We start from the raw sequence: 17383 nt of genomic DNA on the forward strand, positions 1-17383 counted from the left end.
ATGTGAACTTCCAGTCATACCTCCACATTTCTTGAGAATTTCAGCATGTGGTTCACAATTTCAACTATACTTCATCCCCCAATATAAAGTATAACATAGTATTTAAAAGCACAGGTTGGACAACCAAATCCAAGTCCAAGATCTATCCCTTATTAACAAAGAACTCTGGGAAGTTACCTAATATTTCAGTGTTACAGTTTCTTCATTTGTAAAATGGTAATAATGATATTATTACTTGCTAGCATTGTAACAATTACATGCAATAAGGCATATAAGTACTTAGAACAGTATCTGGCACTTAGTAAATGCTGAATAAATTTGAACTATTTTCATTATTATGCTCTTACCTCATCCTAAAAATCCTCCTTCTGCATGCTTATGACTCATACAACATCCTTTGTCTCAATGCTTTCTCATTTGTCCACTTCTATAAAATTTCTCAGTTATTATCTAAAATGGCACTTCTGAATTTTACTTTAATCCTTCTCAAGATCTACCTCTTCTTTTCAGCCAATGACTTTTTATCTTAATCCAGAAATGTAATCCATTTGGAAATACATAGTTCAGAATTTCTCTATATTCGTAACAATGCTCTATCTTCTCTCTGGGGGAAGTAATGTCTGGGTCTTCTCTACCCATTGTGTTCTTTCTTCTTAGTTTTTATCTTTAATCTCTCTACCAGCAAATTCCTTTAACCTCTGAACTTGACCAAGGCTTACTTATTCTAAAATAAAACTAGATATTTCTCCCTTGCACCTCTTTTTTCTCATGTTACTATCCTATCTCTTCTTCTAATCTTCTTGAAAGGGTAATCTGCACTCTTCCATTTTCCAGTGTCTCACTGGTAACTTCCAGAAATCTGAAAATTTTATTTCATCACTTATAAAACTTACTTTGCAAAATTAAGCAGCAATTGGATTGTCAAACCAAAAATCCCTCTATTAAGTTTCTCTTACAACTTCTTTGCAGCATTGAATATATTGACCACCCACTTGAAACATTCCTCCATCATAGAGTTCATGTTACTATCTTGCATTCTTTCTTAGAGGCGGTGGTGAAGTAACAGAGGTATAATGATAGTCAAATACTCATGTTCAAGAAAGGCCCCCTTATGTATTGATCTTAAATAAGACACTTAGCTCCAATTTCCTCATCAGTAAAATGGGCATAATATTTACTTAACTTGTACACTAATTGATAATGAAAATAAATAAAATAATGGATCTGAAAATAGCATGAAAGATATAAAATATACAAAGTACCTGAGTACATTTCAATAAACAGAAAACAGGATGCAGAAAAGTATATTAAAAGACTTGCTACCAAATCTGCTATGAAGTTCTAAAGGACCTCAAGGTTTTTTTTTTCTTAAAGAACCCCAAGTTTTGCATCTGACCTAAAAGGTTTTTCACTTTTGCAAGGTTTCAAAGTGCCTTCACCAAGGCAGTACCACTCTTGTCAGGAAGTTAAGAGATATTGTATCAAAAACTGACTTACTGGGACTCACTTCAAAATGCAAAAAAATGATTAGTGTGACTATACTGGGGCACTTTCATGTTTAAAATATTGTGGAAAATCAAAATATTAATGATGCCTCTTCACACACACAAGCATGCAAACTGAATTGGTCCAATGTAAGAAATATTACCCGTTCTACAAAAAATTAATATTAGAAAAGGAAATATTACCAGTTCTTGGAGAAGGGGCCCTTGCAATTTCTAAGGAGCAAGGTTTCTTTGTAACTGCTATGTCCGTTAGATCACATAGAAAGTTCTCATTTTCTGAAGGAAATGTATCGAGAGAAGCAGATGGTACAATTTCCATAGTGTAATTCCTCTTCTTTGGATAGGACTCCTGAAAGGAAGGAGAAAAAATAAAAATAGCTTTGTGATAAAGACACAGCTTGTTTGATTTATAAAAACTAGAAAAGATAATCAGATTCATCAGTTCTTCCAAAACTGATTAAGAGATGCTGATTCATCTGTTTGAATAAGTTATATCATCATGTAACCCCAATATTATCAGTGATCTTTTTCGAAGAGTCCTGACAGTTCGGTTCCCCTGAATTTATCACTGACGTACTAAAGTTCATGATCCTTTGTCATGATCTCTTTTTGTAGTATATGGCTATTTTCTAGTTGTGGCATAAACTGTCGTTTAATCAACAGTTATTCCCAAGACTCTACTCCCTTGCCAGCTTCCTAGGGATAGCCAGCCATGTGACTCAATTTTGGCCAGTTAGATAAAAGGGAGACTTCTGGAAAAATGTTTTTCCCCAGAGAAAGAAACATGTAATGGGGCTCTTTCAGAGCCTTAGCCACCCTCAGTTTCCTCTCTCTGGATGCAGTTTTGATGTCTGCACACAGGACAGGCATGTTGTGACCATAAGGTAATAACCTTAAGATCAAAAAGGTAATAGGCTAAGAATGGCAAGAGAAGGATAAAACAAGCCTAGGACCTTGATGTCATCACTGAGCTACTGAAAGAGCCCCAGGACTGAAAGAGCCCAGGACTGGTTAGTTACTACAGACTTCTTAAGTAAAAAAGTCCTTGTTGTTTGAGCCATTGCTAATAGGGGTTTTATTTTATTTTATTTTATTTTATTTTTGTCATTTCAGGTTAGGATAAAATGAAGGTCCAATTCTATACTACTGATTCTTTTAAGCATTCTAAAAATAGGAATTCATTTCATTTCACAAGATCTTAATTTCATATACAAGGCATTAATTGGTCAACAGATATTATTTGGCATCTATCACATCTACTTAGGACTATGTTAAGTGCTAGAGATTTTAATTTTTTTTTCAACGTTTTTTATTTATTTTTGGGACAGAGAGAGACAGAGCATGAACGGGGGAGGGGCAGAGAGAGAGGGAGACACAGAATCGGAAACAGGCTCCAGGCTCCGAGCCATCAGCCCAGAGCCTGACGCGGGGCTCGAACTCACGGACCGCGAGATCGTGACCTGGCTGAAGTCGGACGCTTAACCGACTGCGCCACCCAGGCGCCCCGAGATTTTTAAAAACTAATAAGGTACAATCCTTGCCCTCAGAAAGTTCACAGTATACTAGAGAAGAAAAACAGATACCTGCATAGTGAATTTCACTATTAATTATGTTTTGTTTTTGATGTTTGTTATTTTTACAAAGCATAGTTCACTATCAAAAGAAAAAGACAAGAAAAAAAATAAACTCATTTTCAAAAAAATCTCCCAAGATATGACCCAAGGTCAGTAAAGATTTAGTATAAGTTCCTATTTTTTTTCTATAATGGTATTTACAGTACTGTAGAATAAGTATTCAAGGTCAGTGTAATTGCTTTCAGACCATACCAGACCCTCAGACATCAAAGAATCAATTATGTTCACTCTACTCTATTGAAAGCAGGAAATTGGGAGTAATTTATTTTTAACAACAAAGGGTGACAAAGTAGAAAGTATCCAGGGGAAAGCAATCAAGATGGTATATGATTTGAAAATCATGTCACAGATGAAATGATGAAAGGAACTGCCATGTTCTATCCTGGAGAAGCCTTACAGCAGCATCATAGTTTTCTCAACACATTTGAAAGGCTACCCCTAAAGAGCTATCCCACAAAGCAAAGGGATGGGGAGAAGTTGCTATGGTAGATTATTCCAGAGTTCTTAAAGGCAGAACAAAGACCAACATTTATAAGTCAAAAAGGGCAAATCCGAGTCAAAACAAAAAAAAGCTCTATGAATTAATAATATTGCTTATCTTTTATTTTTTATTATTATTTTTAATATGAAATTTATTGTCAAGTTGGTTTCCATACAACACCCAGTGCACCAAAAGGTGCCCTCCTCAATACCCATCACCCACCCTCCCCTCCCTCCCAACCCCCATCAACCCTCAGTTTGTTCTCAGTTTTTTAAGAGTCTCTTATGCTTTGGCTCTCTCCCTCTCTAACCTCTCTTTTTTTTCTTTTAAACAAAAATGCACTAATGTAACAATAGCTGAAAATACACTAGAAAGCAACAAAAGAAACTCCTAATTACTGGAAATCTTTAAGTAGAACTATGTATTGATAAAATTATCTATAAAACACATTGTAAAGTGAATATATCAGATGACTGTAAACTCCATGAAGGCTGGAATTTGTTTTGTTCACCACTCTATCCCCAGATTCTAAGTCCTGCCACATAGGGGCAATAAATATTTACTGATCAAATGAGCACTCTCTAATGTCCTTTTTAAAAAATTCTAACTATCAATTAGGGAAATGATTATGCCTTGTTCAGGTATAAATTACTTTGCTCTTCGGTTTGGTTATTATTATCCGTTACTGGTATTGCTTACTGTTTTACATGTCAAAAGCAAAAACTGAGTTTATGATAATAAGATTACAAAGAGTCATGAAAAAAGTCCCTAGCTTAAACCCTAGTTCATCTTAAAATCAAATTAATCAGAACAACCCATTCTTCATGGATTTAGTTAGATTGAAATTTTACTCTGTTTATAAAGAAATATGAATATTTAATGGCCTTGAAAAATGCTCTGTAATTTAACCACACAGAATGCGTTACTTTGCTTTCTCCTTAAAAATGAAGTATATTATTTATTAGAGAAATATTAGAAAATATAAAGAAAGAAAAAAATCACATGAAAACACAGCATGCTCAGGAAACTAATAGTAACATTTTGCTGTATATCCTCCCAGACTGCTTCCCTCTGTAAATGTGTGTGTGGACATGTGAGTGTGTGCAAAGGAAAGAAAAAAATATTTTAAACAACAATGAAATACACCCTCTTCTGCTTACTAAGAAAGCGCCATTATTTTTCATTAAAGAAGGAACACTCAACAAAATATCTGACTAGTATCCCTCAACAGAGGGGTGGATATGTGATATAATAAAATAATGAGATGAATCTATGTGTGTCCACTACTCAGTTTAGAACATTACCATGAAACCCACGCTTCCTACCTGTGCTCCCCTTTCCAATTTCTCCTCCTCCCTCCCCAACCATGGCTAATATTTGTTCTGAACTTTGTGTTCCTTGAGTTGTTGCTGAAATTTAACTATGTATGTAAGCAGCATTGATAAAGAATAAATTGTTTTGTACTACATGCTTTTGACTTTCATAAGAATAGTATAAAATATTCTTGCTTTTCTATGACTTTTTCAATCAATATAAAGTTTCTGAGTTTCATTTATTTTCAAAGTGGTAACGGAATTCACTGTATAGGTATACAATAATACTTTACAGATTCTCCTGACAGTGGACTTTTAAACATTTCCTAGGTGTTTTATTATTGAGCACAATTTGCTATTAACATTCTGAATGAGTCTTTTTGTACAACTAACGAAGGTATGTAGTCATTGGGCAGAGAGTCAAGAACAGACACAAGGTGAGAAAAATTAATGATCAAGAGTTCTACACATACAGGAGTTTACAGCAAGAGGTGATCAAGAGAACCAAGACAGGATATCCTGTAGGTTCTACAGAAATCTTGAGGAGGACACTGCATTTTCCCACCCAAAGTGGGATGAAGGTTCAAGGGATTTTTCACAAGACCTTAATTTCATATACCAGGCATTACTGGTCAACAGATATTAACTGGGAATCTATCATATATACTTAGGACTATGCTAAGTGCTAGAGATTGATATCAAGATATCCTTATATCAAGATATTATCTATAAATATGTATATGTATTATATGTAATGCTTTGTATTCTGATATGTATTTACTTCTAATAATGCATTCTGAACAAGTTTCAATGACAAATATGTGTCTACATGATAAATTTAAGGTTAAGTCTCAGTATACACATGGTCATGATTTATTTTAGTGAATCTTATCATACTGAAATTTCGATGTTTTGATTTTAAGGGAACATTCTTATGCATATACCTGTGTTTAAATATTCAACTATTTCTTTTGAAATAGAATTCCTGTAACAATAGGTATATACCATATGCTTACATTTAATTGAATCTGTTTCTGGACTTTCTAATTGGTTCCATATGTCAATCTATTCTAGTACCAAAATCACACTGTTTTGATTACTGAAACCTTACAATTAATCTTACTATCTGGTAGGATAAGTCTCCCCTCATGTTCATCTCTGTCAAAACATTCACAATTATCCTCATGTTTATTTTTAAAGAACAATCTTTAAACATTTTGTCAACTTCTCCTCAAATCATTCCCTCTCCTTTGTTTCCTGTCAGTAAATTGTACTGCCATACACCAGCCACTCTAACAATTTGGGGGCTGTTCTTCCATCCTCATTCTTCCTCAATGCTATACCCAGTCAATCCCCAAGTCCCTTACTTCATCATTGAATAATACCTCAAACACTTTCATTTCTCTCCATTCCTGCTACCACCCTAGGTCCAGGTCACCACCGTATCTCACTTGAACTGCTATAACAACTTCTTAACTAGTCTCCTTGCCTTCTCTGTTCCTCTTCCAATTAATTCACTTTCAAACACTAGCATAAGTTTATGCTAGTAAATTATGTCAAAATCAACTCATTTACTTTCATCATAACTTTTAGAGAGAACATAAAATGCTCTAGTCATAATACATGTTGATTCTTTTTAAATATTTAACATGGCTTTTCATGCTATCTCAGAGTTTCTATACTAAATGACTTCATTAGATGCATTAATGATCCAGATAGCATGCTAAATGAAATAACTAGATCTGGGAGAATAAACCAGAGGTTAAACATAATCCCATTAATCTATAAGATAAGTGAGGTTAATTTCTAAAGACATGCTTGTCTATCACCTAGCAAAGTACCATATTCATGTTAGGACTCTGTCAATACATACTAAAAATGAATATATAAGATAATTAATATTTTAGTTAGTATTTTAAGGCCCACATCCTCCACTGGAATTAAAAAACCATAGAGGCAAGGACTATGACCATGATTTTCATGTAGTATGCACTTAATAAATATATGTTGAATTAATGAAATCTGAAACAATGTCATTCAGAAACTATCATAGATGCAAATCACTGTAAGAATAGCAATTTACACTTGTTTTATAGTCTGCAAAGTGAATAGTACTTCATTTGCCCAGATGATTCTTATTAGCCCTCACAACCAGCCTACCAATGTTATTAGTATCTCCACCCAAAAAATAAGGCTTGGAATTCCTCAGTGACTTCTTCAATATTCAGCATCTGGTTAATGGAAGTTTCAGGGCTCCAGTTAAGGTCTTGTGACAGCTATTTTAGTGTTCATATTATTGTATCACAGATTTAAAAAAGGACTATGACAAGATCTTTATTGTCAGAACTAAGGGAAAGAAAAAACCTCCATATGTTATTAGGTAGTATATAGCCTTGCCAACTTCCTAACCTTTGCAAGCCTTTTTCCTTACAGTGGGAAGCCTGGACTTTGATATACAAGCTAATTATCAACATACTTTTGATGATAAATCCTGGTGATGGACTAGATGAATTAAAAAAATTGGCCCTACAATTTGTGACTCACCTTCAAGGCTCCATTGTAGTTAATTTAGCATAATTGGGCTCCAATTTGGTTAGCAGTTTTTGTTTTTTTTCTTGATATTTAGCCTCTAATTATATTCTAATGCCTGGTTGCAGGATCCCAGACTTGTTTCTGTGCTTGTTTCTTGTTTTTGTTTTTGTTTTTTTTAAATAAGAGTAGCATACCTAGGATTGTGTTCTCTATCTTGGTGTTTGCCAGCTGTCTCTTGAGGGACTAAAAATGCTCTGTCCCTGAATCCTGAACAGGCCCCTAAAGCCCTGAGTGTCTGACTTGACAGCTCCCGAGGGAATGTCTGGCTTCCATGTTTAGTCTACTTAGTCAGCTTCAGTGTACCTGCTATAGTTGATTGTGCAATGTGTGGACCCAACAATACTTCTTCAAAAAGATGCATACTATAAGCATTGACTAAATTAATAGAACATATGATCCCCCCCAAAATAAACAGGAGTAATAAAATGCCTAAATAATATGCTTTCATGTGTTGCTCACACTGTGCTCCCAAAAGTTTTAAAATTCCAGTGGTAAGCTAAATCTAACAAGTCAAATTTATTAGTGATTAAATATAAAGTCTTTTGGTTTAGCGCATATATTAGTTATAAAAATTTAGCTTGAGGGTGTATAGATAAGCAATACCATGAAAAAAGTAATTAGGAGGTACAGCTGACAGTATGAATGACAATATAATATGCTCAAGAGATAATGTGACATTGACTGATTTAATACAAGTTTGATATTTAGAGTAGCAATTGTGACAGCCCTTCCTTCATCTGTGCTAATTAGAATTGGGAATTAACCTGTTTAGTAATTTCATAAAAGACAGGCTAACTGCATCATGTTGACCATCCTTATTAGGTGGTGCAGATTTTATTCATTAAAAGGATTAAGGGATACTTGACTTTATGACTTATGAAGAACCTTAGCAACAACTTGGGACCCAGATAGAGGCACAATTTTTTCTCAAATGCACCAATCATGTGATTTTTTATCAGAAATAAGGCTACCCAGAGTGCCTGGGTGGCTCATTCAGTTGAGCGTCTGACTCTTAATTTCTTGATTTTTGGCTCAGGTCATGATCCTAGCATCATGGAATTGAGCCCAGCATCAGGCTCTGCACTGAGCGTGGAGAGATTCTCCCTCTCCATCTCTGTCTCTCTCTCTCCTTCTCTCCCTCTCCCCTGATCTCTCTCTCTCTCTCTCTCTCTAAAGGAAAAGAAAAGGAAAAGAAAAGAAAAGAGAAAAGAAAAAAGAGAAGGGAAAGGAAGGGAAAGGAAAGGAAGGAAAAGAAAAGAAAAAAAAGGAAAGAAAAGAAAAGAAAAGAAAAAAGAAAGAAAGAAAAGAGGAAAGAAATAAGGTTACCTTAGGTGCTTTTCTAGATTACTTTGGCACAGCATCTCTGTGAATGTGATTCTATTCTTAACCACATGGAGGAAATGGAAGCAGCTTAACCAACACTTCAGTGTGACCACACCTGGTGCCCTCAATTTGGTACTGGGGCCTACGTTAGAAAACATGCAAAGACCAAATGGACTGTTTTCTCTAGACGTGGGTAAGAAAACTTTGAGTATCAAACCCATGTCATATGAAAAAAAGATTGAAGATGAAAAGGTACAGGAAAACATTTATCACAAGTATTTGAAAAGAAGAGTGATTAGAATTGTTCTCTATCACTGAGAGGGTAGAAAGACTATAGATGGACAGATGGTAACAAGGAGATAGATTTCAGCTCAGGATGGGCTTTCTAACAATTAATGCTTCCCAGTATGAAACTGGCTGCTGAGTTCTGCTACAGGAAGTCTTCAAGCCTACACTGATCAACACAAGACGTCTCTTGAGAATAGAAAATGGTGATTTGACTTAGATGAGTTTTAAGATATTAGGTAAATAAGACGATGAGAATAGAAGTGTTGGCTTAGTATTATGATAAGCTACCTGCATACTTTTACTGCTTTCTGAATCCTTTTTCTAATAATGAGAGCAGTAATACTAACACAAGGGAGTGCGGGTTTATGGCTCTTTCAAAGTTAGAGATGACTCACAATCCCAAATGACTCAAAGTAGGCAAAAGCTTTTGGAAGTGGTCTTAACTGTTCTGACATGTCTCACAATTATCAAGAAAATTATCCCTTAGAGACTTACAATGACATTCAAATATGGAAGACTACAATATAAATATGGAATAATAAGAAAATAATAATGAGAATCTTTGGGTAGGAGGGAAGAATGAGTGACAGCAGGACAGCCCTAGGAAAAGGAGCATTGATAATTGTGGTAGGCACTATAATGGCCCCTCAAAGATAGTCACATCCTAATCCCTGAAACCTGTGAATATATTATGTTACATGGCAAAAGGGACTTTGCAGATGTGATTAAGTTAAGAAACTTGAGATGGAGAGATCATCCTGCATTATTATAGTCATTGTAAAGAGAAAAGAGTCAGTGTCAGAGTGATGCAATGTGTTAGACTCGCCTAGCCATTACTGGCTTTGAAGGTGGAAGGCAGACATGAATCAAGGAATGGGCGAACTTACAGAAACTAGAAAAAGCAAGAAAATACATTCTCCCTTAGAGTCTCTAGAAAGAAATGCAGTCTTACCAACACCTTGAATTTAGCCCAGTGGGCACCATCTTGGACTACCAGAAATGTAAAATAATAAATTTGTGTGCTTTTTTTAAGCCGCTAAGTTTATTGTAATTTGTTACTGCAGCAATGGAAAACTGATAGAATAACCTAGCAGAAGGCATCTCAAAGGAGGCAACAGAAACTATTAAGGATCGAGAGAGATACATTAAAACTAAAATCCAATGGAAAAATACTCCTTGTTATATTATGATATGATTCAATATTTTAACAAGTGATTCTTTCACTTTCACTTCATCTTACATGTGATGCAGTAATATTGCAATAGAGTTTTCCTCCTACTGCATCTTGGATCTTGACAAGTAATCCTACAGTAAATCTGGAAAAATAAATGTGTGACAATAGCCAGGTATCAATTTGAAAAGAGAAAAGTAATGGAGGGGGTGGAGATAAGCCTTTAGCAGATACTTAAATAAATTATAAATGGTTCTGGTACAATAATTGAAAGGCAAGAAAGGAGAGAATTTTAAAAAACAAAGCTCCAATACTTGTGAAAATCTATTTTATTATGTTACAAAGGTGTTATTTCAAATCAGCAAGAAAAAAATGGATTATTTAATAATTGCCAGTGAGATAACTGACAAGTCATTAGAAAAGAAATAATAAAGCTGGATTAATATTTCATTCCTTATAACAAAATAAACTCCAGATAAGTATTTAAATAATAAGTAAATACCCTTATAATAATAAGCTTAAAATAGGAATGAACTTTGAACAGGAGCTATAACCAGACATACAACCAGAGCTGTAGAGAACAACATTGATGAATCTGAGTACATGCAAATAACTTTCTATTAAGCCACTAAAATATAAAAACAATTAAGATACAAATGATAGATTTGGAAAATTCTTTGACACATATGACAAAGAGCTAATATCTTTATTATATAAAGAGAGTTACAAATCGAGATGAAAGAGATCATCAACCTAGGGAAAAGTGGACAAAGGATAAGAGTAGTTGAGAAACAGCTAGAAATTTCTTATATGAAAAGAGCTTGATCTAATTTATAATTAAATATATATAAATTAAAGTAACACAGGGTATACCATTCTTGATCAAATTGCTATAGATAATACACAGTGTTAATGAGGGTTTGGAAAAATGGGTACTGTTAGTTGAAGTTTGTATTGGTTTAAAACCTCTTTCCAGCTAATTTGTCAATTGTTACAGGAGACCTTTAGAAAGCAAATCTTTAGATTGCATCAGCTTTTGGACTTTTGCCATGTTGAAATTTTTCTTCCTTTGCCTGGAAACAGATGGGATTGATAGACTGCCATTATTATTCCTAAAGCACGATGTTATAAGGCACTGTTTATATGAATTGCATAACTATCACTTATACCTTCTAAAAAATTATGTACATTTGCTACTTTTTATCTATCAAATAATGAAGTGTGTGTGTGTGTGTGTGTGTGTGTGTGTGTGTGTGTAGGGGGGTATGTAGAGGGAACCCTGTCTCCTATGAAGCCTCTCTCATGAATGAAAAAAGTTGTAATCAAAAGCAATCATTTGAGTTGTAAATGGTTGTCAGGATGTCAGGATAATGTTCCCCTTTGGAAAGTGTTATCAGTTAATGTCCATGTATATCTATTCTTAGTTAAGACTCTCTTGATCAGTCACTTCAAAGTTGAAGGTGCTGAGGAGAGGAGCCAAGGTGGCAGAACAGTATGGAAGTTTTGTGTGTGTCTCACGTCCTTGAAATACAGCCAGACCAACACTAAACCATCCTACACACCTAGAAAACTGATTGGAGGATTAACACAACAATCTGCACAACCTGAACCGCAGAATTGAGCAGGTACATGATGCAGAGAGGTGAACTTGGGGAGCGAGAAGGCGCAGGAAGGGAGGTGCTTTTGCGAGTGGAGAGAGGACAGAGACCGGGGTGGGGGGGGGGATACGGGAAAAGCACCCCTCCCCAAAAGCAGCTGGAGAGAAAATGGAAAATTGGAAACAGCCACAGGGACTAAACTAAAAAGGGAGAAAGGAAAAAGGAGAGGGTTTAAATTCCATTAAGACTATACACAAGGGGAGCACAAAGGCTGCAACTCTGCAGCTCAATAACTGGCAGTGCTCTGGTGGGAAAGGGGAATCCCCAGGAACAGAGTGGGGTCCGGGAGGTTCTCAGGTCACATGGGGAAAAGCGGTTCCACTGCTGGAAGGACACCTGGCAGAGACTGTTGAAGCCACCCAGTCCCAGCCTACCCCAGAAGGCGGCCACATTCGCTGGTGCTGGGGCAAGGTTGTTAAGGGTGAAGCCTGGAGCCGATGTGTGTTGTGATTTTCCATAATCCCTGCAACGCTGCTGCTACACTGTCTTACAAACATTTTCTGGGACGGACTGGCGCCTGGTCGCAGTCTCGGGGCACCGGCGACAACAGGGTCCATTGGGCATTCCTGGGTGCAGCCAATATTCGGCCATTGTTCATTCGGTCATTGCTCAGTGATACCCTCCCACAGAGGGGTGGAGCGGGTCAAAGCCACAGTCCTTCGGACATAAGGGGCTGGGGAAAACAGCCGCATCCGAGACAAAACTTGGGAGAGAGGTACTACCTGGGGCCTGGTCACGGAGAGTGAAAAAGCGGGGAGTGGGTGAGAGCTGAAGACAGAGGACGGGTGCGTGATTGCTGATCGGGGAGAACAGACTGGGTAGCTGGGTGGCGCCATTTTCACCACTCCCGCACATGTGCATACACACCTATGAGCTCCATAACAATCCACCCCAGTAGGCTAGCAACACCATCTAGTGGAGAGCAGAGCTGTTACCCCACCCAACTGGACCAACTTCACTCTTCAAGAACACAAGTCTCACCGCTGACTTAATTTATGGACTATAAAGAGGTACATAGACTGACTTCTAGGGGAAAACGAAGCAATTTCAGTCCTACTGCAATCTGTTAGCAGGTTCATCTATTCAATTTTCTTTCTTTTTTTTTCTCTTTTTCTCTTTTACAATTCTTTTCTTTTTCTTGAATATAGAAAAAAATTCATTTTTATTTTCAATTATTATTAAAAATAACTTTCTTTAATTTTTATTACTATATTTTTTACTTTTGTGTAAATTTTTTCAAATTCTACTTTACTCCCATCATTTTATTTTAGTCTACTTCAGTGTATTCACCTTTTCAAATTTTCAAACAATTTCCTTTCTTTTTCTTTTTTCTCTTTTTCATTTCTTTTCTTTCTCTTGAATTCAGAAAGAGAAAGACTTCATTTTTATTTTCAATTTCTATTAAAAATATTCTTTTTTTTTTAAATTTTTTTTTAACGTTTATTTATTTTGGAGACAGAGAGAGACACAGCATGAACGGGGGAGGGGCAGAGAGAGAGGGAGACACAGAATCGGAAGCAAGTTCCAGGCTCTAAGCCATCAGCCCAGAGCCCGACACGGGGCTCGAACTCGCGGACCGCGAGATCGTGACCTGAGCTGAAGTCGGACGCTTAACCGACTGAGCCACCCAGGCGCCCAAAAAAATATTCTTATTTAATTATCATTACTGTATTTTTGCTTTTATGTAAATTTTTTCAAATTCTATTTTACTTCCATCATTTTATTTTAGTCTACTACAATGTATTCACTTTTTCAAATTTTCACATGATTTCTTTTTTTTTATCCTTCTTCTCTTTTTCGTTCCTTTTCTTTTTCTTAAATACAGAAAACTAAAAAATTCATATTTATTTTTAATTTTATTAAAAATATTTTTCTTTAATCTTTTTCTACTATATTCTTTACTTTTGTGTATATATTTTCAAATTCTATTTTACCCCCATCATCTCATTTTAGTCTACTTCAGTGTATTCATTTTTTCAAATTCTCAAACGATTTCCTTTTCTCCCCCCGCCCTTTTTTTTCTCTAATCTGTCAAACCACTTTCAACACCCAAACCAAAACAAACCTAAGATCTAGCATCATTTATTCAATTTGTGTGTGTGTGATTTTAATTTTAATATTTTTTTAAATTTTAATTTTATTTATTTTCAATTTTTCTACCTCCTTAATTCCTTTTCTTCCTTCAAAATGACAAAACAAAGGAATTCACCCCAAAAGAAAGAGCACGAAGAAACGACAGCCAGGGATTTAACCAACACAGATACAAGCAAGAGGTCTGGACCAGAATTTAGAATCACGATAATAAGAATATTAGCTGCAGTCAAAAATAGATTAGAATCCCTTCCTGCAGAGATAAAAGAAGTAAAAAATAGCTAGAATGAAATTAAAAATGCTATAACTGACCTGCAATCACGGATGGATGCAGTGGCAGCAAGGATGGACGAGGCACAACAGAGAATCAGCGATATAGAGGACAAACTTAAGGAGAATAGCGAAGCAGAAAAAAAGAGGGAGATTAAGGCAAAAGAGCACAATTTAAGAATTAAGAATCAGTGACTCATTAAAAAGGAACATTAGAATCATAGGGGTCCCAGAAGAGGAAGAGAGAGAAATAGGGTTATGTGAACAAATCATAGCGGAAAACTTAACTAACCTGGGGAAAGACACAGACATCAAAATCCAGGAAGCACAGAGGACCCCATTTAGATTCAACAAAACCCAACCATCAACAAGGCATATCATAGTCAAATTCACAAAATACTCAGGCAAGGAGAGAATCATGAAAGCAGCAAGGGGGAAAAAAAGTCTCTAATATACAAGAGAAGACAGATCAGGTCTGCAGCAGACCTATCCACAGAAATGTGGCAGACCAGAAAGGAGTGGTGGGATATATTCAGTGTGCTGAATCAGAAAAATATGCAGCCAAGAATTCTTTATCCAGCAAGGCTGTCATTCAAATTAGAAGGACAGATAATAAGTTTCCCAAACAAAAATTAAAGGAGTTTGTGACCACTAAACCAGCCCTGCAAGAAATTTTAAGGGAGACTTTCTGAGGGGAGAAAAGTTGTGTGTGTGTGTATATATATATATATATATATATACACACACACACACCAAAATCAACAAAGGATTAGAAAGGACCAGAGAACACCACCAGAAATTCCAACTCCACAAACATCATAATGGCAATAAATTCCTATCTTTCAGTACTCACTGTAAATATCAATGGACTCAATGCTCCAATAAAAAGACATATGGTAACAGAATGGATAAGAAAACAAAATCCATCTATATGCTGTTTACAAGAGACCCACTTTACACCTAAAGACACCTTCAGGTTGACAATAAGGGGATGAAGAACCATCTATCATGCTAATGGTCAACAAAAGAAAGTCAGAGTAGCCATAGTTATATCAGACAATCTAGACTTTAAAATAAAGACTGTATCAAGAGATGCAGAAGGGCATTATATCATAATCAAGGGGTCTATCCACCAAGAAGACCTAACAATTGTAAACATTTATGCACCAAATGTGACAGCACCAATATATATATAGTAATACATATTATATAGTATATTATATATATATTATATAGTATATTATATAGTATAATATATATATTATATGGTATATTATATATAGTAATATATAATAAGGTAATATAGTAATACCATAATAGTAGGAGACTTCAACACCCCACTCACAGCAATGGACAGATCATCTAATCAAAAAATCAACAAGAAAACAATGGCTTTGAATGACACACTGGACCAGATGGACTTAACAGATACATTCAGAACATTTCATCCTAAAGCAGCAGAATATACATTCTTCTCCAGTGCACATGGAACGTTCTCCAGAATAGACCATATACTGGGACACAAATCAGCCCTAAGTAAGTACAAAAAGATCGAGATCACACCGTGCATATTTTCAGACCATAACGCCATGAAACTTGAAATCAACCACGAGAAAACATTTGGAAAGGTAACAAATACTTGGAGACTGAAGAACATCCTACTAAAGAATGGATGGGCTAACCAAGCAGTTAAAGAGGAAATTAAAAAGTATATGGAAGTCAATGAAAATGATAACACCACAACCCAAAACCTCTGGGATGCAGCAAAGGCAGTCATAAGGGGAAAGTAGATAGCAATCCAGGCCTTCTTAAAGAAGGAAGAAAGATCTCAGGTACACAACCTAACCTTACGCCTTAATGAGCTGGAAAAAGAACAGCAAATAAAACCCAAAACCAGCAGAAGACAGGAAACAACAAAGATTGGAGCAGAAATTAATGCTATTGAAACCAAAAAAACAGTAGAACAGATCAATGAAACCAGAAGCTGGTTCTTTGAAAGAATTAACAAAATTGATAAACCACTAGACAGTTTGATCAAGAAGAAAAAGGAAAGAACCCAAATAAATAAAATCAAGCATGAAAGGGAGAGATCACAACCAACACAACAGAAATAAAAACAATAATACGGGAATATTATGAGCAATTTTATGCCAATAAAATGGGTAATCTGGAAGAAATGGACAAATTCCTAGAAATATATACACTACCAAAACTGAAACAGGAAGAAATAGAATATTTGAACAGACCATAATCAGTAAGGAAATCGAATTAGTAATCAAAAATGTGCCAAAAAACAAGAGTCCAGGGACAGATGGCTTTCCAAGAGAATTCTATCAAACATTTAAGGAAGAGTTAACACCTATTCTCTTGAAGCTGTTCCAAAAATTAGAAATGGGAGGAAAACTTCCAAGCTCTTTCTATGAAGCCAGCATTACCTTCATTCCAAAACCAGACAAACACCCCACTAAACAGGAGGCCTACAGACCAATTTCCCTGATGAACATGGATGCAAAAATCCTCAACAAGATATTAGACAACCAGATCCAACAATACATTAAAAAAATTATTCACCACAACCAAGTAGGATTTATACCTGGGATGCAGGGCTAGATTAATACCCACAAATCAATGTGATTTATCACGTCAATAAAAGAAAGGACAAGAACCATATGATCTTCTTAATAGATGCAGAGAAAGCATTTGACAAAATACAGCATCCTTTCTTGATAAAAACCCTCAAGAAAGGAGGGCTAGAAGGAGCATAAAAGCCATATATGAACGACCCCACGCTAATATCATCCTCAATGGGGAAAAACTGACAGCTTTCCCCCTAAGGTCAGGAACAAGACAGGGATGTCCACTCTCGACACTGTTATTCAACATAGCATTGGAAGTCTTAGCCTCTGCAATCAGATGACACAAAGAGATAAAAGGCATCCAAATTGGCCAGGAGGAGGTCAAACTTTCACTCTTGGCAGATGACATGATACTTTATATGGAAAACCCAAAAGATTCCACCAAAAACTGCTACAATTGATTCATGAATTCAGCAAACTT

At 35.8% G+C, this 17383-nt stretch overlaps 1 protein-coding gene across 13 annotated transcripts in view; it reads right to left on the bottom strand.

Moving 5' to 3' along the window:
- ANKS1B (ankyrin repeat and sterile alpha motif domain containing 1B) overlaps positions 1-17383 on the bottom strand; it is a 1065991-nt gene that overhangs the window by 663912 nt on the left and 384696 nt on the right. For all 13 annotated transcript variants that reach the window (XM_042992986.1, XM_042992985.1, XM_042992982.1 and 10 more), the window contains one exon: positions 1689-1854. In XM_042992986.1, coding sequence (XP_042848920.1) covers positions 1689-1854 — 166 coding nt within the window. The remainder of the gene's footprint in view (positions 1-1688; positions 1855-17383) is intronic.

This window comes from Panthera tigris, chromosome B4 (assembly GCF_018350195.1).
Source record: "Panthera tigris isolate Pti1 chromosome B4, P.tigris_Pti1_mat1.1, whole genome shotgun sequence".
NCBI lineage: Eukaryota > Metazoa > Chordata > Mammalia > Carnivora > Felidae > Panthera > Panthera tigris.